This window comes from Cryptomeria japonica, chromosome 1 (assembly GCF_030272615.1).
Source record: "Cryptomeria japonica chromosome 1, Sugi_1.0, whole genome shotgun sequence".
NCBI lineage: Eukaryota > Viridiplantae > Streptophyta > Pinopsida > Cupressales > Cupressaceae > Cryptomeria > Cryptomeria japonica.
The window spans coordinates 447,072,192-447,095,770 of record NC_081405.1 but is presented as its reverse complement, the minus strand read 5'-3'; the positions used below and the strand labels follow the sequence as shown (position 1 = coordinate 447,095,770).

Here is a 23,579-nt window from a genome sequence, read left to right as displayed (position 1 = left end):
ACACCTTCCCGATAGTGTATGTTACTCCGATGGCCTAGCTCCCCTTTTTGCTTGGTACCGCTTTATCAGAAGAAGTCTTTCCGATAGAGTCGCCTTCTCCACTTAGTCTATCGGGTATCGAGGCAACATAAAGTAGGACTTCCCGATGACCCGATGACATCGCTATGGATACATTGCTCCATCTGTTGTCGGCAAGAGTTCCACTGATAACCCCATCGGGTATCGGGATAACATTTTTTCTTCATTCCCGATAGTGCATGTTACTCCGATGACTCCGACCTCTTATCATATCATTGCCATAACTCTCCCTGATAGATTACCACTCAGTCGCACTTCTTCCCGTCGCTCACTCTTTTAGGAAACACCGTCGGCGTGAGTTATTCTGATCAACACACTCTGCCCTCCTTGGGCGATCTCATTGGGGTGACTTATGCCGATAAGCAGAATTTTGCATTTTTTACAAAAGAAGCCCTTCTCCATGGATGCAACTTTTAATAACCATACTGAAAAGGTTCTCCCACACCATTGACATCTCTGGAAATGCTCATAACCCTGCTCTATGTTGATCTTCAAAAAGTGCTCTTGCAATGCAACTAATTGTGAAGATGAGGATTACCAGAATGTCATCACACTCAACACTTCCCTTGAATATGCCCAAGTGATGCCTTTTCATGAAGACACTGCAACATATCGCCTGCACATACAATCCAGCAATAAATGCTCTTATGATGAAACTATATGCAAAAAACATCCATATATAGCACATAAATATTTTGTAAAAATATGTGCTAGCACTCTTAACTCAATTTCTGACATTGTTCCTTAAGTGCATTTCTCTCTTCATCATCTTGATTTTGTAAAAGTTCCTTCCTCCTAGCTTGAATAGATGATAGCCTCTCTTGTAGAACAAGAATGAATTCCTTAGCAGAATTTAACTCATCTTGTAGTTTTAAGTTCTTCAATCTTTCAGCATCATAATCCTCAAGTGCCATCTCAAGCTGCTTCTCTAAAGCCATATTCAATGATTTTGGTTTCAGGATCTTCCTCGAGTTGTTAAACTTCCTTTGAGGCAAGGCTCTGATACCAATTATTGGAAACCAATAGCACTAAGAGGGGGGGTGAATCAGTGTTATACCGAAACAAAAGATTTTAGCCTTAACAAAACATTCATACACCAATCGGTATAAACAGAATTGAAAGAAGTATAGCAACCAATAAGCCAAACACATAAATGAGAACCATAACACAAATTTATACGTGGAAAACCTCAATGAGAAAAAACCACGGTAGGATTTGTGACTCACAATATCAATCCACTGGCCATATGAAGAGATATTACAATATATGATGGGTCTACACTTGCAGGAAGACTTACAGCCTAGAGCACACCGCTCAATCACAATAGGAGCCTCACTGACTACATAAAATTCCAGACAACAATACGGAGAAGTGTGAACTACTAAGATAGCATCTTCTATGCCAGAATACAATTTCAGTTTAAGCTCTGTCTGTTCTGGTTGAAATCCTCAACCCCTTTACCGGAATAACCCTTACAATAAATTCCTCACATACATAGTCTCTCTGAATAATTACATTTGCATATCCATTCCATTACATCCTTATCCATACCATATGCCTATCTCTTATTTCAAAATGATCTAATCAATCTGTCCTATATACCCTATACAAATTTATGCCTTATGTCGGCTTACAAAGATATATACAACATCAAATTACATGTAGGCCATATAACATAAATGAATAAACATTAACACAAATTGCCAATGCCGGATCCAAGATAAGTCGGCCTCCAATACCGATAACCTTTACTATACCATGTCAGCTTGCATTGCCGGTGACCAAATAAATCTTCCTGCCCTGCCGGTACACCATATGAAGCCGGAACCCAAAAATCACGTTGCCATTAATGACAACATAGTGAAACCTAACCAATAGAGTGTCAATTGCCAACATCAACCACTTGCACATTCACCTTAAATCACCTATCTAGTCCTGAGATGCAAGAATTGAAGAAGCAATTAGTTGAGCTGATTGAAGCAGGTTACCTTCGCTCTTCACAATCCCCATATGCTGCCCCAACGCTCTTTCAGAGAAAGAGACAAATTGCTCCGATTATGTGTGGATTATCGAGCCTTGAACAAACTTACGATGAAGAACAAGTATCCTTTAACCTTGATCGTGGACAACTTTGACTGATTAGCCGACACCCATTATTTCACGAAGCTAGACCTGCGTGAAGGTTTTAGACTAAGATCGCTATCAGAGATGAAGAGAAGATGACAATTACAACAAGGTATGGCTCTTACGAGTTCTTAGTGATGCCCTTCGAGCTCACCAATGCCCCCACTACTTTTAGCACCTTGATGAATGATGTGTTTTGGAGTATGTTGGATTAGTGCGTTGTGGTTTACCTCAACAACATCCTAGTTTACGACAACTCATTGGAAGAATATAAGAAGCATTTGGCCGAAGTCTTCGAGTTGTTGAGGCAAAATACTTTGTTTGTCAAGAAAGAGAAATGTTCCTTCGCACAGACTGAGGTTTAGTTCTTGGGTCACATAATTGGCCATGGGTTCTTGAAGCTCGACCCTGAGAAGCTCCAAGCTATTCAAGAATGGGAGTCTTTGCGGAATTTTCATGAGGTGCGCCAATTCCTTGGTCTACCTAACTACTACCAGAAATGTCTCAAGCTACTCCAAGATAGCCAATCCCTTGACGGATCTTTTGAAGAATAATAGAGGCTAGAAGTGGGGTAAAAAGCAACAGGAGACTTTTGAGTTGCTAAAGGAGAAACTGGTTACCAAGCCCATGCTGGTTCTACCAAGATTTGGTGAGCCTTTTGAAGTGCAAATAGATGCATCAAATTTTGCCATTGGGGGTGTGCTTATGCAAAATGGACACCTTGTGGCTTTTGAGGCCCAAAAGCTGAATGACCACAAACGAAACTATTTAGCTTATGAGAAGGAAATGACCGCCATTGTCCATTGCTTGAGAATTTGGTGTCACTATTTGTTGGGCACTCATTTTGTGGTCAAGACCAATAACACGAGCTCCAGTTATTTCAAGACCCAAGCGAAGTTAACTCCTAAGCAAACTCGATGGCAAGAGTATCTTGTAGAGTTTGACTTCGACTTGGACTACAATCCGGGGAAGCATAATTCAGCAGTTGATGCGTTGAGCGGCAAGACTCAGCTCCATGCACTTCAAGATCAACCCAGCATCAAAACATCTCAAGTTGGAATTGAAGAGCACGTCATAGAACAAATCAAGAAAGGCTTGGAAAATGATTTGCAAGCTCATCAGATTGTGCTCCAAGTCAAGTCTAGGCGCACTCGCCGCTTTTTTGCAAGATGGGGTATTGTATTTCATATACAATCAAGTCCATGTGCCAAAATGGAAAGAGCTTCGTAAAGAACTACTATCAGAATGCCATTACTCGCTTTGGGCGTGTCATCCTGGTCAAAAGAAGACCCTTGCCTTGCTAAAGCGAGGTTATTATTGGTCAAACATGCGAGAGGATGTTGAGGCATATGTGCACACCTGCATTACATGTCAGAAAGACAAAATAGTGACCCAACTTCCAAGTGGTCTTTTGCAACCACTCCCAATTCTGGTGCACCCCTAAGCAAGCATTAGTATGGATTTTATTACACAATTACCTAAGGCGAGCGGATTTTCTAGCATAATGGTAATTGTTGATCGGGTTCTCCAAGTACGCAATCATTGTGCCCTATTGATCGCCATGTATTGCTAAGGCTACAATAGAGATCTTCTTCAAAAATGTGGTTAAGAATTGTTGAATCCCATTAACCATTGTTTCAGACCACAACCCAAGGTTCACATCCAATTTCTGGGCAAAATCGTTCCGACTTGTTGGAACTAAATTGTTGATGTCCACGAGTTATCATCCTCAAACGAATGGGTAAACCGAGAGGATCAACTTAATTCTAGGAGACTACTTGCGCCATTTTGTCCATGTGGATCAGACTAATTGGTCAAGTTTGTTGGATGTGGCTCAATACAATTATAACATGCAGAAATCTAGTGCAAGTAAGTTCTTGCCATTCGAGTTGGCTACGGGTCAACAACCCCTTACCTTGCACAACATTCTAAGAGGATATGAGGGTCTGAATTTTCAAGCCGTTGAATATATCAAGCAATTCAATGATAGAGTGGATTTGGCCCGGTATCATTTGACCAAAGCGGCAAACCCAATGAAGAAGTATGCTGATGAGAGTCGAAGGTTGGTTGAGTTCAATGTGGGAGACAGAGTTTTACTCCGAATGGACACAAAGCAATTCAAGACTCTGAAGGGGCTACGTGCATCAATGATTCGAAGGTGGGATGGACCATTCAAAGTAGTGTAGAAAATTGGAAAGGTGGATTATAAGTTGAACTTGCCTCTGCATTTGAAAGTTCATATGGTTTTTCATGTTAGCATTGAGTTTTACAGGCGTAGCCTACTTTTGTGCACTCCTTGTGGCCTCCTTGGGCGAGCTGAGCCACATAAGTAGTACCAAAGGCAGGTTGCTTAGCGCAGCCCCCTTACAGAGAGCCCATCTTTATGCCTTAGATTGCAACTTTCTTTGAGCATCAAAGAATGAGATCCAGAGAATTACTCAATTTCATCGACATTTGGTAATGGCCATCTTGATCACTAGCAGTCATTCAGATTTAAGCAGGATTATTACTATTCCTTTTGAACTAGCCATTGTCTTATTACTGCTTATCTTTACCTTACTGCGTATTTGTATGATCTACTGATTGTCATTTCTCATTCTGTGTAACCATGCTTCTCCTTGATAACATTTGATAAATCCAACGAATAATACAAATAATTTTGTGATAAAATATACGGTCCCATATTTGCAACCAATACATCATCAAAGTCATTATGCAACTAGATACTGTTGTAATAGAAAAAAATATGACAGAATAATAATACCTTCTTTTCTTATCAAAGCACATATTTAAGACACGGTTCATGAATGGACAAATCTTATCCTTGCATAGGACCTCAAACAATACTTGTCAAGTTTGTGGTCAGACGAGCTAAGCTCTTCTGAGTTACAAAACTGTTCCATCTTTAAACAACATTTAACATTTGAAAAATTCCTTTTTTATCTGCTGTTAACCAGAAGTCTTTCAAAATTTGCATTTGCTTCCTCAATGATGTTCATTTCAGCCATTAGTTTATTTAACTTGGCCAGGTTTTCTTCTTGAATATGGGCTGGTACTTTTTCGTTATAGCCAGGAATGTTCATTTTCTTTGAGAGTGCTTCATGTTGCCTGCTACCAGCAAGAAAATGTATCAGATCAAGAAATGGACACGAATACCCCCATAGTATGGTTTATGTAACTTAGTCAAACTTGCCTGGAAATATCATCTTTCTTTTTGCTAAGTTTTGAAAGTTCAACCTCTGCATCTACTTGTCCTCAAAGTAATAAGTAAGCAGAAATATGCTCATTTACAATATTCACCGCACACCCACTTGGAGGCACATCACTTTCCCTTAGCACCTAGTAAGATGCATATCAAGTACATAAAATTAGTTGATGTTATGTAAGCAAGCAGCTACTACTTAAAAAATAAATTATATACTACGTTAAATTAATGGTTGTTAACAAAAGAAAAAGTCAAAAAATGAAGAAATGCACATGCCAAAGATGATAGTGAATTTGAGATAACATCATTTTAACTCTATGACTACATGATGTTTCTAATACATTTTCAGGCTTTAATCCAGCAAAACTTGAATTTTGGTTTGGCTGAGAACAAAACTTATAAAAATGACACCCACAGAAAACACAATGTAAATAAATAAATATATATGCAACATGCTTATGTTACTAATAAATTTGATGACGTAAATGACAAATCTATATCTAACAAAAAAATTCAAAATAATTAAGTACATAAGAGAGAAGTTTAACTTAACCATGATACAGACGACCCATGGAGTCCATATTGAGATGACATAAAAGCACAGAGGTCAAATCACACCATTAAGCTAATCACACCAGAGAAAATTAAACTAAAAATATTGAAGATTTCAATGCAACACAAAAAAAAAGATAGCAAATCTGCTGGCCAGATTGGTGATTGCCTCCACTTCTGTTACTAGATAGTAGATAGTAATCAATTCAATGACAAAAATCACAAATGTCTTTAACATAACATTTAAAATATTGAGCACACAATGGGAAAAGTATAAAATGCTTAACAATAATACAGACTACTCTTGGAGATCATCTTGATATGACTTAAAAACACAGGTGAAATCACACAAAATTTTTGAAAAGTTTAAATTATAAATGACTGAAGAGTCGAAGACTTAAATAATAACCATGAGAGAAATAAAGCATTTCCACTGTGGCTACAAGAATAAATATTGAGCACATATGATGAAAGTATAAAATGCTTAAAAATACAGACTAATTGTGGAGATCAGCTTGAGATGACTTGAAAGCACAAGGTTAAATCACAAAAAGAAATAATAATCCTAATTAAAAATGACCAAGGAGTCAAAAATTTCAATACTAATCACAAGAAAAAAGCCAGCATCTCCAATGACAACATTTGTGATAGACTCTGCTTACTGTGCCTAGAATCTACCCAATGAAAAGTTCATAAACACCAAAGGCTAGTCTGTATTAGACTCCTGTGAGAAATGAGGAAGACCTGATACATGCAAGCATTAACCATTACAGTGTTTGGTATTATAGATTCGACAAAAGCTCAAAAAGCTCTTTTTTGACATGGACCAAAATTTAGTAAAAACTCCACAATTAGAAAAATACAATATGTGAAAAAATGTTCTTAATGGCTTTCATTTTAAATTTCAAATTGATTTTCTGTTTTATGAGATTCACAAGCCAGCTGAACTTAGCCATGTCTCTAAACTGAGGTTACAGACTCACTGAGCCTGGATCAGAGTCAAATCCACAAGTCCTTTATAAATCTTAGACTCTTGACACAGTACTAACCATGACTCAAGTCCTTTATTTTTGCAACTAATATATTCAGAGCTTATCTTGCCATACTAGAAAGGTTATTGACAGCCTTATAATGATTTCCACAGGCAAAATATTGGGGTTAAATATTGATGTCGTATGCAGCCTCTGATTTATGCTTGGCCTTGACATCCACTGTCTTCCAAAAATGCTTTCACTCAGATAGCATTTACCCAGTCAAGGCTAACAATCCCTGTGCATATATGTTTAGTATGGATGACAATACATTGAGTCTTGGGAACTTCCATAAGAGAAACTTGGGAAATCAGAAAAGGGTTTCCCAAGCTTACCTTCATTATGTTCCATGTTCTCCAGATAGAAAAAAAAAATGCACTCCACAAGCAGAGTTAAGAAAGTTCCAAGGGTTACCTAGGGCCTAGGGATGCAAGGTCAAATTCAATGTGGCCAATACAAGGACATTAAACAACATTTTTGCACCAATCTTAAGGATGTGACACTCATTCCTAACCAAAGAACATGCACAGATCTCAAGAACATGCAGGCATTATTTTATCCTTCTTGCATCTGCCCTGCGTATCTATTTTGATTCTTTCTTTGTTCATTTAATAGAATTTTGCAATCCAATCATTCTGCCTAGTTAACCTCTTTACTAGGGTTATCTAAACTCATATTTTCTTTTATAGTTTCCTCCCATTTCTCTAAAGTATATTGTGGGGAAAGCCAAGGCCAGATAGACTTAGGCCTAACAGTGTCCAGGTTTTATTTTACATTGTCTTTCTCACCTAACTTTTTCTGTTTCCTTAAATTAAAGCTAATGGACTTAAACATATCATACAACTGGAAAAATAACTCAATCAACACATTAAAGCTTTTCAAATAATACAATGGTTGTCTACATCACCAAGCATTTCTAAATACAATTTCTACATTCTGATAATGATTTAGTATTAATAAGTTCACAACTGACCCTGACTCCACTTAAGAGAAAATTCCATATATTGACAATGAGATACCTACATAAAAATTGCATTAGTCAGGGGATTCTTATCCCAGAGCACAATTACAAACTTTGAGAAACTAATATCACTACCTTCACTGATGCTAAGGTTGCAAGCGTGCGAATCTCTGCAGCATGTCTTTCCAGTACTACAGCCACATAATCAGTTTTGCATAGAAGAAAAGCCTCTGGCCTATAAACACATTTTTTTGTTAGGAGAAGATTTTCTCTAATAATGCCTGTACTTATACTGAACATAATCATGTAACAAAAAATGGTAGTGTTTGGTATGGAATTTCATGCCCTACCTTTGCTTTGGTTGTAATATATAAGTCATACGAAGAGACCTTATTGACCTTACTGTAAAATCAATAAGAGCCATCTGTGACTCAATATCATCATTTGTCCATTCCTGCATTATAAGAAAATGAATATAAGTTCCACTCAAACTATACCCCAGAATTGATATCAAGACAATGATCAACAGAGACAATAGTTGATACACTAAAAGTGTCTATAATGACAAACGTAGTAAAGTAGGTAAGGGAAAGCAAATAAACCATTAATGCAACAACAAATAATTTACATTACAGACCTCCACTGCTGCAGGATAATCAGAAATCATGATTGACTCTTTTCTCGAAGCATTGCCTGGCTTTCGAGGAAGTCGTTGCCACAACTCTTCAGTAACGAAGGGCATGAATGGATGTAATAACCGCAATCCAGTATCCAAGCATATCCATAATGTATCCCTAGTAGCCTGTTTTATTTCAGCAAATGTTGAGTTGTCATCTGCTGACATGACAGGCTTGATTATCTCAATGAAAACATCACACAACTGGTATTGCCACCAAGAATAAACTGCACTTGTTGCATCAGAAAACTCATATGCTTCCATAGCTGTGACAATTTTTGAGATGGCTTTATTTAGAACAGTGAGTATCCACTTGCACCCAAATGGCAGAGATCCAACATTCAAGTCTTTAGAAGGCACAAAATCTTTTCCAAGATTAAGCATTGCAAAGCGTATGGCATTCCATAGCTTATTGCACCAGTGTCGATACCCAACCACCCTTTGGATATCCAAGTTTATCTTATCTGACTATACATTCAAGTTAAAGCATGCTGAACAAGTTAAAAACTACAATTATAAGATAATTTTTCTCCATAACTCAAGATTAAGTGTAATACCTGAGCAGTAAAGGCAACAAGAGCAAAACGAAGAGCATCTGTCCCACACTCTGTTATACCATTTGGGAAGTCTTTTACTTGCCCCAATTTTGCAATCTCAAGTTCATTGCGATCTAGATTTCCTTGCTCCAGCCTTTTATGAAGGCCCTCCAGTGTTATACCATTTATAACTTCCAAAGGATCAATAACATTGCCTAATGACTTGGACATTTTACGGCCATGTACATCACGTACCATGGGATGCAAATATACCTGTATCAGATATAAAAAAAATACTCAAGGAATAAATAGAAACATGTACATAGAAATCTACACTACAAGAAAACCTAGCTACAATGAGTGTGCAATTATATACCTCAAGAATCACATATATACAATCATTGAGACTCATTATTCGTTTCACCCTACTCAAGTAAACAGTCTGCCCACCTAACAAGTGGGATCAAAGCATGAAAACTGGTGCTTTGGACCTTAGAAATCTTTGTACTGTGATCGTAAATCCTAATGACAAATGGGATTATTGATAAATAGTCAATGATATAAGTGCTGAGAAAGCTACAAACATTTGAAAAAGCTTCTGGTAGCCATTACACTGCTCTGCTATATTTCTGATAGATCTTAAGATCACAAAGAAACTCCCAATCTAAGAATACAGCTACATACTGTTTGGTGGAATTTAATCATACAACTTCAGAAGGGAAAAAAAAACTATTAACTGTACCAAAATATATAAGAAGATAGTTGCTAACAGAGAGAAGCAGTCAACACACTTGCACAATTTGGCTAATCCTTGGAGCCCAAGTACTACTATAAAGCCCTAGCTCAGTCACTGTCCAGGGGTGAAGAGTGAATCTCCAGACAAACATGAAGGCACTCAGTCACTCAGGATAGACATAATGTCAAATTTTGACCTAACCAAAGAAAGGCTGGGGACGTCAGAAAAATACGTTTTCACTACAGATAGAGATGCAAAAGAAGATGTAAAAGCACTAGCTGATGGAGATTGAACAAATGCAAATCCTGAAGAAAGGCATGTCACAGTAGACATAATATGGCCCCTGATGTTCCTGAGTAGCCAACCATAGAAATGTTGCCAATTCTTTTGAAGAGATATTACAGCACTAAAATAGGCTCAATAAATGTATTGGTAATTTAGAATCATATTTAAGTTTGCGGGATGTAAATCATATCAGTAAGATAACCAATAAGTTGGAACATGAATGAATACAACAGGCACTAAAATGGTCTTTGGATTGTTGTCAATCACATGTTAACACTAAATAAGATCCTAAAAGCCTTAATTGAGTGCTTAAGTACTCTAAATATGAAACAAGCTGCTCATAAGACAACCGATGTTTTAAAAGCACATGCAAAGGGAGACAAAAGAAAAGCCTTAAAAAGTCAACAGATTTGAATTCCATAGGAGAATTGGATTTTTATACATTCCATATGAATAATTTGTCAATCAGATGTGAAGCTACATGTCACAAATATGGAAAAGATTGGAGATTTTACACTGCTGGGCTTTTGAGATTTTCTATCTATTGCTATAAGGGAAGAGATTATAGGAATGAATGGCAAAGAGATGTGATATCTATCCTAGATGCCACAACTTAAAGCATGCAAAAATGAAATCAGTTAGCAGAAAAGAGGATAAAAGGGATCATGGACAAAAAGTTGAGGGGTATTCATCCTCAAGTTAGAAGGCATATAAGCATCTGCGGGATTGAAATGTGATGGTAGGCCAAGAGACCACTGCAGATGCCCATCTAAAGCAAAGTCAAATTCAATCAGCAGAGCAGAAGAACATCAAGCAATCCCTAGGCCTCATGAGTATACGTACATTTGGGATCAAGTTCCCTAATGCCAATAAAGACAAGATGAAGATTAGTAACAGGGTAAGAAGTACCCCATGTCTCAAGCAAAGATCATTGAGGAGTGGTTTTAGTCTTTCATCATTTATGAAAGCTGAGAAAATGAGTACCTGTGCAGCTTTTCTATGAATGAAGGATCATTTCCTAGGCACATCTAGTATGCACCCACCATCATATGCCATCAGTTTCTACATCTCTGCAACTTTGCCTACTTTTGCCCCAATATTCTCCATGCTCTTCAAAAGAACATCCCTGTGACTCTTCGCATAACCTCTGCCTGTCTCTTGGGATTCCCCTCTAATAATGAAGTGACTTTGTTTTTTATTTTGATGTTGACATAAAGTCACTTCAATCTGCATTTAATAAATAATTAAATTAAGTTGTCTTCAAATTTATTATGTTTTGATAACTTAAGACTTAATTATTTAATTGATTTTCTAATGTCCCAAAAGGGGGACATTACAATTTTTCTCCTCAAAGCTAGATCTCTCAGGAAACAGATAGGAAGTGTTATTGGACTTTTTCTCCAAGAGAAGATAAAATTATGAAATAACCTTTTAGAATTAAAAAGGGAGATAAAAACAAAAGATATTATAATCCTTTGGTTTAAAGAAAGATTAATAAAGAATGTTTATGAAAAACTCTCTTAAAAGAAAGGAATAATTATATTTATTAAATTATTAATGGATAATTAAAGGTCATCTTTTCGAAAGAGGTGTGATGGTTTACAAACCACCCCTTAAAAGGTTATATAAGTCATTTATGTGAGACTTGGAAGGGGGAATGGAGAACACTGATGGAAGAAGAAGGTGGTGTCTTTGTGGGCTATGGGCATTTGGAGAAGAGGCACACAACGTGCGTCGAACTCAAGGTATAGCGTACACCCGGGAGTGTCTTGGCCAGGGTTGTATTATTTATACCGTAATGCAGGTTGGGTTCTCTATAAGAGTTGGGGGCCTCCAAGGGTGCTATAGCCATCAAGGACCCAAGGCCACTAGAATCTTCTTAGAGTGAGAATGACCATTCCATGTGCTCAAGATTAAGATACGTAGTGAAAAACCCCTTGATGTTGAAAGATGGTAAAAATATAATTTGATGATAATATGATTGAGTTATGTGGTTGAGTTATTCAATTTACCTTGTTAGATAACTCCTTTAAAGTTCTTATAAATTATCACATTTATGGTATGCATTGTTATTTATGTCTATTTTGGATCACATTACATATTGCAATTTATGTTTTTGATTAAGGAACAAACAGGTTTTGAGGGGACCCAAAACCCCATACAACAAGTTTTGAAGGGACCCGAAACCCTTGGATTTTACAAGGATCCGGAACCCACAAAACAACGCTGCCAAAAGATACAACATAGAAAATTAGCAGCCCAACCCTTGTATTGCAATTTATGTTAACTCTAATATTAATCTATTAATTTTGCTGCAAATACATAGTTAACTCTAGGAGAAAGTGACCTTAAAGGAAGCCACAACCCTAGTACTCTAATACCCAGTTGGAGTTGATAGCTAACCCTATACCTCCCAAAATTCACCTACAACCAAAACACCTATCACATCTGAAGAGAAGAAGCCATGATTGATGCTATGCAACCTTGAAAGAGAATTGATCCAAATAGGAATCTGATATTGAGATTAACCTTTACAATTAACACAATGAATGCTTATAAAAGCATAAAGATCAAATCTTGGAAGAAAACCCTCAAAGAAGATTAAATTAGAGCATGCAAGTGTCTTAATCATATAACTTTAGACAACTTGACCTATAATTAGCTCAATCTAATAATAGAAAAGCACTCCTTATTTTAGCTTAAGTGAATGATGTAATAAAGGAACTGAGTAATTACTGATTGAATAATTAATTACTAAAGTGATATCATAATTACTCCAACAAATGAGACAATTTATGGGTGTTGTGACATTGCTATCGGTCAAACATATTGATTTTTTATCGAAACAAATTATTTGAAGAGTCTAAGTTAGGAAATCCCACCTGTGTGTATCAAAGGCCTTTGACAAATTGAACTTAATGAAGATGTTGGGTCATTTTTATTTTTTTGCAGAATGCAACACTTTTTAATCAGCCAGAAAGTTACACATTACACATATGCCTGGAAAAAAGGCAGATTGTGTCTCCAATGATTTCCAAAAGAAATCGTTTGAGCTTTCTTTCACTACTTTTGGATATGATTTTATACACCATTTTGCATAAGGCAGTAGAACAGAATTAATCTATCATATCAGCCCTTTAAATCTTTGTAATGAGTACTAGTTATGTCACATTTAATTATTTGAGAATTTTTCCAGTTCTTCTTGATTCCTCTACTAATAGATTGATTTTCTCAATTTCCAGAAGAAATTTGTAGAAAAGAGTTGAGAGTCCTTTAGAGTCCTCAGGCTTTGTTTTTGTTGGAGGTGAAACCCATATACTTTAATTCTACTTCCATAATTGACAGCATAAGTTGATCATTGTCTGATTCAATCACAATATTTCCAGTACCCCAAACTAAGCTTCTTGGACTCGAAGCACCAGATTGGTTACCCAAATCAGTAAATTTCTACTGGAAAATATTACTTATCTATCACCACTAATAAATAGGGGCAGCTAGTAAAACCTACTGAAACTGTATATTTTTTACATGATAAGACTGATCGACATGTATTTTAATTTTTTCAAATTATGAATATTAGGTATTTAAATATTCTATTTATTGGCAATTATTAGTCTGTGTTCTAATAATTTTTAATTTTTAATACATATATTCTCGTACCCATACCCAAGGAATTTAATTTTGTCGTACTGCTGTGCTGGATTCCAGTACTGGTACCCACACCCATACCCAAACCCATATCTTATATATACATCAATGGCATAACTAATATTAACTCTGGAGATTCTGCAGATAGAACAGACTTCCAGTTGGCAAGCTACCAAGATATCATGGGTTGTAGATATGGACAGATATGTGAACGTATAAAAACTATTTCTTAGTAGACTAGCTCAGACAATGTTTATAGTTTGAAATGTACTCTTATTTAGTAATTAGCTAATTAAATGTGTAAAGTGTAAACACACAAAAGAGTTCTAATGCACCATCTATGCTACTACTGTCAAAACAGTATTACAATTTTAATATCAATTCTCGTGTGTTGACAAAAAAAAACATCTCAAGAGAGAATATCTACAGCTAAATATTAAAATTTATTACAGGAAACATCCATGCAGCAAACAGCAGCAAACCTTGCTTGTAATAATGAAAACATGACAAACAGAGATTGTGTCAAATGGCATAGCTAAAACTTATACAGAGCACTTGATGGAATTCAATTCAAATTCGGTTTGTATTAGCTTGTCCGAACAGAACCAGATATCAAACATGTAATAATATTCCAATTACCCTGTGAGGATCCCTGCACCTTAGAGAAAGAAAAGCTATTCTATGCACTACTTGGTTAGCTGAACCTTCAATAAACAAGAACAGAAAAATCATTTACTTGTTACTGTTAGTCCATTCTCCATATTCCAAAGAAAAAGGAAAATTCTCACTTGAGCTAACCTGTTTAAAGGGAACACTTCCTGTAATCTTCATTCCTAGCATTACCATACGAGCTACCCAGAAGAAAAGAATATCATGTCCAGTTTCAAGCAACGATGTTGGATAAAATGTCTTCATATCAGCAGTATCTTCAGGCCAACCCATCATTGAAAAAGGGAAGAGCCCAGCAGAGAACCATGTGTCGAGCACATCTGGGTCTTGTTCTATATGATAATTTTTCCCAGGAAATTTTGCATTTGCTTCATCTACAGCTTCTTGTTCATTTCTTCCCACCACCCAGTGATCATTGTAGAACCCAAATTCTTTGTATGCATCATCCTCCAAACTGACATACCATGCTGGGACACGATGACCCCACCAAAGTTGTCTTGATATACACCAATCTCGAATGTTCCTTAACCATCTGCATGATATACACCACTGATAAATGAGCATAATGGAAACATATATCTTGAAAAAACAAGGTTTTGCATTAATCCAAAGGATCAAATAAACATGATAGCAAAAGAAACCTGAACCAATCAGCTTCAAACTGTTTCGGAATAATCTCAAGCCTACCATCTTCCACAGCTTCACAGGCTTCCCTACCCATGTCACTACAGTTGACAAACCACTGTGGCTTAATCATCGGTTCCACAACGTCATCACTCCATGAACATGTGCCAAGACGCATGTCATTATCTACAGAGCCTCTGTAAAGACCCTGTATTCATTAAATAAGAAAGTTCCAATATGAAACGAATTTATAACCTTTGTGTTCCAAGTTCAGACAGATAGTTATAAAATGCTTTGCAAAACAATGTCTTGTATTATAGTCCACTTATTGCATATAACCATGGGAGAAAGATCCACCATCTGAAGAAGATATGGCTAATGAATCCTAGACAAAAAGCCAATGGCTTTTCTTGATCCATATCAAACAAATGATGGCATTCCCACCAACCACCATGAAATAGCTAAACTAGAGTTGATGATATCCATACACGAAAGATTCGGTTAATTGAACCTAGTTGGGCAATCATGATAGTGCAAAGAATGTCTACGGATCACCAACAAAAGCCAATAAACAAAATGTAACACAAACATAAAGCCGATTTATCCTTAAAAAATTGTTACACGAAAATTAAACATAAGACATTGCATAATTTTTTATTTTAAATTTAACCGATTGGGATATCCCAGATGGCAGAATCAAACAGCAACCTTTCTATAAGAAAATTAAGTCTCTTGCCATCTACAGCCTCCTTTTCTATTAGACTGACATGAAAACCTTCCTTTCTCCCTTGTCATTAGGACTCTAATGGGTTATATCATGGCAGTCCTCATCCTTGCATAGCCAGTAAATACATTTAACAAGCTTTATCAAAATTTCAAATGTGTAAGATAAGAATAACATTGAAACTTCAGGTAACCCAAAGTTGAGCAAATGATACAAACTGAACCATGAAAATATTGAGAAAAGTTCCATGAAATGCAGGAACATGCAAGGTAGAAACATTCACAAAGCTTACACTCATTTATATTCCCCTTAACTAGACCACTTTTGCATCAGGTCTTGAAACTTTTAGCCATGAATTTTACAGGAAATTGTATCAATTACCTTATTTTTCAAAGCTTCAATTACTGCCACTCGAGCATCAAACTGCTTCATTCCTTCGAATTCCTTACCCCCATTGCTATTTATCAAGCCATCATCACTGAATATATTTATAAAATCTAGATTGTGACGCTTACCTACAACAAAATCATTTGGATCGTGCGCTGGAGTTATCTGTAAGAGACATGAAAGGCAAAAAAATTACATTAATATTGCACCACACCTGGCTTGGGATAAAATGAAATCTGAATTATCTAAATCCAAATCATAGAAACAATATTTAGTGAATCCTCAGTTGTGATTCAATCAATATCTGTTAAGGAAAGATGAATAAAGTAGGAGAAGAAATTTCCATTCAGCCAAACAAACCTCAATCGTATCCTGAAATACAAACAAAGAACATTACCTTAACAGCACCAGTTCCAAACTCTGGATTAACGAGCTCTGAATCACAGATGATAGGAATTTTTCTTCCATCAAAAGGGTGGATGGCAAACTTTGTGTGCAAATGCATGTATCTCTGATCAGTAGGATGCACTGCAATGGCAGTATCACCTAGCATTGTTTCAGGTCTTCTTGTTGCCACAACAATCTCCCCCAATCCTTCCTCCAAAGGATAAGCAAAAGATGTCAAAACTCCAAACTCAACTGGAATTTTGTACCCCGGGACTTTGCGTAGTGTTCACTTATTGATATCAATGTAGTCTACCTTTACAAAATGTTAATTGAACATACAACAGATTATTAGAAGTACTACCTCCAAATACCTAAGATGAGAAATACAATACCTCAATAGTGCCTCAGACAATTTCTAGAGGTCAACTACGAAGGGCAGAAAAATTATGATATAAGAGAAATCTTAAATACAGACAAGCATACCTCAATATCAGAAATTGCTGTTCTTAGAATGCAGTCCCAGTTCACAAGTCGATGATCTCTGCTTAATGAAGATTAAATTATAACAAGCTCTTAGAGCATGAAGAGAAAATAAATCAACAAGTCGATGATCTCTGCTTAATGAAGATTAAATTATAACAAGCTCTTAGAGCATGAAGAGAAAATAAATCAATAATTTCATATCTAGTAGGATATGACGTACTCAGCAGCCTCTAAAATAAATCCTTGTAAACAGAAAAGAAAAAAACAGCAAGCTTGAATACGGTCAGAAATTATGAGCACAAAGACTCTTTCAGTACAGCTTAAATACTGTTTGGTATATGTTGAAGATAGAGGCATTCATTGTTCAACTAAGAAAAGAATTCAGGAACATGCACAGGACAACTGATGCTGAGATGACATAACTGAAAGCATACAAGCAATATCAGTTGTTTGCATCTCCACTATGAATCGCTCATGTCAAATTTAGGAGCTCTTCCACAAGTTCTTCAATGCACAAAAATATTTTAAGCATATGTGATAGATTCATAGAAGAATGAAACAAAACAAGGTGATTCGTATAAAAAATCGTATATTCATTCCATAAAAGCAAGTCGTAGCATTATTAATGAGTAGGAGAATTCAATTGAAACTACAAACTATAGGTCAAATCATCCTTTGGCAAAAGAAGGATCTCAAAGAATAAGGATCCCTCATCTCCAATCAAATCCCAAACTCGTGGTAGATAAACAACCAATTTTTCACTACATCTAACAAACCACCTATGATTGTTATATTAAGAGACCAAAGGGAACATTGCTAATACAATTTCACAATGAGTATTGAAAATTGTTGATCATCACATTGCAAGATGTATCTATGGAAATGCAGTGGATTTCAATTTTGCCCACTAGCCATATTGGCAACAAATAGTGAAAAAAGCTAATGAGACTCCAAAACGGTACAAGAACCCTAGTTTCTAAAGCATAGCACCTTTTTGGAAAAGAAGGCAGAGCTTGTAGAGGATTTGTTAAAACTCTTAAGGGATTCATAAGCCAAGACAAGGACGTCCACCATTTTGAAAGTCATTGTGGTGTTCTCTAAAGGGGCAATGTTTACAAGAGTAATTGATTGTCAAGAGGACATGAAAAATGACACATTTATTGCTCGAATCCTTGTGACAGCCATTGAGGAAGTGCAGCCTTGCAACATTGATCGAACAGTATTCAATTTATTAATTGAGGAACAATATTCATAGATCTTTTGGACACCTTGTGTTGTTCACTCCATCAACCTTATGCTACAAAAGATTAACACCAAATTGAATGGATCAAACAAATATATGCCGAGGCTAAAGAGATCCAAGTTACCATTGCCAACCACCACATGTTGCAAAGAATATTCAGATCTTTCAGCTATTAAAAATTAGTTAAAACTTATTAAATTTTACTATGTTTTACTTTACAAATTTGTTTAGTATAACTAAATTATGTTTACTTCTTTGTTTTAATTTTTTTAATTTGAATTTTAAATGAGTGATCGAAATCCATTTTGCCTCCAACAGAATTGTTTTGAGATGACTTCTAAAGGATTAGGAGGCACTTTTTATCAAAATCATCAACTGAAATTGATCCATGTGAAGACAATCCAACACTAAGAGGACAGCAAATTATTAAGCAAATGATCCTAAATGACATTTAGTGGCATTGTATCAAATACTTTCTTAGTTTCACCAAGCCCATTATCTAATCGATCCTTTATAGTGGTATGGATTAACATTTGCTTGGAAAAGATATATTATGGATACAATTCAATGATTGAGAAGATCAAGACCATCATAACCAAAAAAGTGCAAGATCCTAAACACACATTTTTAAACATGCAAAAAGTTTTTGAAGTGAGATAAAACACAATGACAACACCACTACATCTTCTTCCTCTACATTGTACCCAAAGTATTATAGTGCCAAGATCCTTTCTATGTTGAGGAGAGTTGCACCGAATAGAAATTTTGAAGTCAAAGGAAAGTATAAGGTAGTAATTTGTAGACTCTTCCTTCATACTGATTCGCAGGATTTTTTATTTTTATTTTTTTAAAATTTAATGCCTAGTAAACTTTTTAATGTGACCAGCGACACTGGCATGACACGCCCTCTGGCTCCACGTGAAACGCTTTTGACCTAGAGCTATGAACCAATGAGGCCACAAATGGGGGACATCATCCCCACACTACACTTGTTCAAACCCACGAGCGCAATGGCCCAACGAAGACACAAGGCCTACAAGCATAGTGGCCCAACAAGGGTTTAAACCTTGGTGGCCGCTTCACCAACGAAGTGTTTTAACTGCGACACTACACGTCTAAAGACAATTCGCAGGATATAATCAAGACTATGTTTATTGATTTTGTATAATCCAATGGTCAAATTCATGTAGGCATAAAGCCTCAAAAAATCCCTATTTTCACGATTTAAAAAATCCCCAACCAAAACAAATCACTCTATAAATCCATTCACTATCCATCAACCTATAGCAAAACCCTAACCATGCAAAATCAGTATTTAATCGGATTTTTTTGTTGATTTTTAGCACAGAACTTAGTGCTAGCTGTTAGGATGTGGTTCACCATCAAAATTCGCCACATTTCATCAAGTTGCCAAAACAATACAATGAGTGAACAAATGGGAAATGAATTGAGGGCCTTCATGAATCAGAATGAGAAAACACAACTACTTCTACAAACCTTCCAAAATATGAACAATACTATCAGCAATCTTCAACCCAACCAAACTAATGGAAGGGATCTCACCTCTAATCATTTTGAAAATGATAATAGAGCTCCATCAGGGTCAACACCAAGAATAACTAGACCCTCCATACCTAGAGAAGGGCCAACTAGAGAAGAAGAAATTAATGCACCAAATCATAACTTAGAACTTGTCAAATCCTATTCAAGACTTGACCCTGAAGTTAGAAGAAACATTCCAAATAGGGAATTTTGTGAGGTCGGATCAATAAGTAACCCTAGAAGAGAGAGGGGTCAACCTAATAAAAACTTATCATAAAGTGGGCAAATTGACTCTCCCTAACTTTGATGAATCAACGAAGGTCACCATCCACTCAAGGATCAAAAAATTGGATACATATCTATCTCTAAACCCCATGATAGAAGAAGATGCCATCATATATGCCATCTTACATTTAGAGGGGGTTGCACACGACCGGTAGCACCATGGCTTGATTACTCGAGGCCATCAAAACATAATAACTTATGATGACTTCACTGGAAAACTCATTGAAAGGTTCGACCAAAAACACTCGGAGAGATATTTCAAAGAATTAACTCAATTAAGACAAGAAGGGACCATTGAAGACTGTGGCAAAATTCCAAAGGATTTTTGTCACGGTCCCCGAAAATACTGAAAAAGACTCACCTACCTATTCATATAAGGACTCTCAGAAACTATTCATGGCTTAATAAGTGCCTTTGATCTCTCCACTCTCCAAGATGCAATTTTAAAAGCTCTATGACTTGATACTACCAAAACAAGGGATAAGGGTCACTCCCAAAATATATCATCAAGAGATAAAACCTCCTATAAGAAAGAGGGACATCAAAGAACATTCCCTCCTAGAAATAACTTTGAAGGAGAAATTTGTGCTTCAAGTGCAAGGAAAAATGGGAGAATAGACATATTTGTAATCGAGAAGACCTCAAAAGAGAACGAGAAGACCTCAAAAGAGAACGAGAAGACCTTAAAAGAAAGAATTAGTGCTACAAGTGTAAACAAAAATGGGGGTCAAGGCACATACGTGGAAAAAGAAGCCAAGCACATAATATAGAGGCAATGTCTGATGAAGAAGCATGGGAAGAAGAAAAGGAAAACCCAAACAAGAAAAGAAGGTGTGATGAAGAGAAACATGGAACCCTAGGGACCATCTCTAAAGCATCCAAGCATCACCCTTTCCAAATTCGAAGTGTTCTTAAAGGACAAAAGGTAACCGCCCTTGTGGATAGTGGGGAAACATACAACTTTATCAACAAAAAATTGGTTGAAAAAATGATATTAGAAACAAAAGATTTTAAGGGCTTTAAAGTAGCCTTGGCTGATGGATCCACTTCTCCACGTGCTAGAAAAAATCCACAAGTAAGCATCACCTTGGGAAAGCATCCAATCAACGAAGATTTCCACATTGTAAATTTGGGGGATATCGATGTAATCTTGGGCACTACATGTCTGCACTATTTGGGACATTTCTACCTAGACTTCCCAAAATTGGAACTTTTCTTTATACATAACGTGCAATAAGCTAAGTTACCGATTAGAGTTCGGGCTCTAGTTCGGGCACGCAAACCCCGTTCATGGGTTTGAGCAAAATGTTTTTTGCCCTTTGGGTTCGTGGGTTGGGTTCGTTCGTACATATGTGTATATATATACAAAAGTTTAAAGAAATATACAAAATTATAAAAGTAAATACATTTGATATTATGATACTTCATTATTGATCAATGCCAAATGCCAATTGATAGTTCAAAATTGAATTGGAAGATGGAACAATGCAATATGGCAGAAGAAAAAAATTTAACAGTAGGCCACTTCATCATTGTTCAATGCGTGGGGAGCTTTTAGGGACATTTTAGAGTTTTTGGAAGCAAAAAAAAGGTCAAAAATGTATGTTTTTGTTATGTTTTGGTGCTCAGCACCTTTGGATATGCCTAGATTCATACTTGGCGAACCTAAACCCTTGGGTACATACCTAGGGTGAACCTAGACAAACCCTTAGGCGAACCTGAACCCAAGCGAACCCGGTTCGAGTGCTTGGACCAAAACAGGCAAACTCGGGAGCTCAAGCAATAAGTCCTTTTATGAGGGCTATCTGATGAATTCCCAAGAGTAGTTTCATCCAAGAGGATGGAAAGAATCTTTAGACATAGACAAGGGGAATGGGCTGCTCAATGCATGATTCTTGACAAGTCTTCCTCCCAAGGAAAGACTATAAACATTGACATCCAATCGATCTTAAATTAACACAAAAAAGGTATTTGGGAACATCCCACTAGTACTTCCCCTCAAGAGAGGTTTTGAACATACCATGGAGCTTGAAGAAGGGTCTAAGCTCATAATCACTACATATTATAGGCACCCCCGAAAATTCAAAGAAGAAATAGAGAAAACCATTAATGAGCATCTCCAAATGGGCCACATTCGGCCTAATTCAAGTCCTTTTGCCTCCTTAGTGGTATTAGTCAAAAAGAAGGATGGTATTATGAGGATGTGCATTGATTATAGAGCCTTGAACAAAAAGACTATTAAAAACCATTATAGAGTCTATTCTTGAGTACTTTGTCAAATGGAAGGGTCTACCCACAAAAGAGGCCACTCGGGAGGGATTTGAGATCTTTGACCATCCAAATTTGAAATTGCTTCAGGACAAGCAATCTCGGGAAGGGTAGACTGTCATGCCCCCGCCATGATACCAAATTCTCACACCATCCTTAGGTAAATAAAGGAGCACCCATGCACAAGAAAATTGTCTTATTTCTAAGACTTCACAATATAATGTAATATAAATCGGACCAAGACAAATGGCAAAGAGGAGGTGATGATTCTATCCCATCAAATGTTAGCAATCTGACCCACCATTGATACATAGGGTAGTGTATACACAACGGTCTCTATAAGTCGCATATATGTATGTTATTAATTATGGTTGAGGAGCGAGTTCATTGAGGCAACGATCTTGTAAGATTACCACAGCAGTTTGTTATGTAATTAACTATAGTTGAGGAGCGATTTTATTAAGGAAGCGCTCTCATGATTACAACAGTGATTTGTTGAGGAGCAAAGGAAGGGACAAACCCCTCCATTACCAATTGAAGTTTACATAAAGGAGAACTTCATTTGAAGGAAGGGCATCAAGGAATTCGATCAGATCAATATTGGATACAAGCAATCTACATTTCAGAGTACAGCCATCTTGTGTTCTAGCAAGTACTGTGGTGTGCATTATGATGATGTTGTCTAACATATAATAACTTATATATTTGTTATAGTTAATGATGTGAAATGCTAACCAATCTAGATTCTTTATTTATTTATTCTCCTATAAACATTCATGTAGAGGTTAGTAAGGAAATGCCAGTAGTGATGACAAAGATGGGTTCCCCCTTCAAAGTAGGCCACCCCATGTTGGATGGACATGTTCTTGCCACTTGTGGGCCAAAGGGTGTTGTATCACGCCCTTGGGCTTAGTTGTGGCAAATGTTGTAGGCACCCTACTTTGCTTTCCTCTCCAATCTCTACATTGTTTGGTTGTAGAAGTAAACTAAAGAATGGAAGCAATCATGTATGGGTGAATAAGGAGACACAAGTAGGGAGGGCAGAGACGGGTTCCCCTTCTAAGTAGGCCACCCCATATTGGATGGATGTGTTCCTGCCACTTGTGGGCTAAAGGGTGTTGTATCACGCCCTCAG

The 23,579-nt window shown here is 36.7% G+C and overlaps 1 protein-coding gene across 1 annotated transcript in view; it reads right to left on the bottom strand.

Moving 5' to 3' along the window:
- Positions 1-4,949: 4,949 nt before the first annotated feature.
- LOC131064520 (valine--tRNA ligase, mitochondrial 1) overlaps positions 4,950-23,579 on the bottom strand; it is a 123,193-nt gene continuing 104,563 nt past the window's right edge. The window contains 11 exon segments of the mRNA XM_059218558.1: positions 4,950-5,310; positions 5,396-5,541; positions 8,087-8,186; positions 8,302-8,405; positions 8,589-9,095; positions 9,185-9,436; positions 14,631-15,033; positions 15,143-15,333; positions 16,231-16,401; positions 16,634-16,936; positions 17,107-17,164. Coding sequence (XP_059074541.1) covers positions 5,142-5,310; positions 5,396-5,541; positions 8,087-8,186; positions 8,302-8,405; positions 8,589-9,095; positions 9,185-9,436; positions 14,631-15,033; positions 15,143-15,333; positions 16,231-16,401; positions 16,634-16,936; positions 17,107-17,164 — 2,404 coding nt within the window. The 3' untranslated portion in view covers positions 4,950-5,141.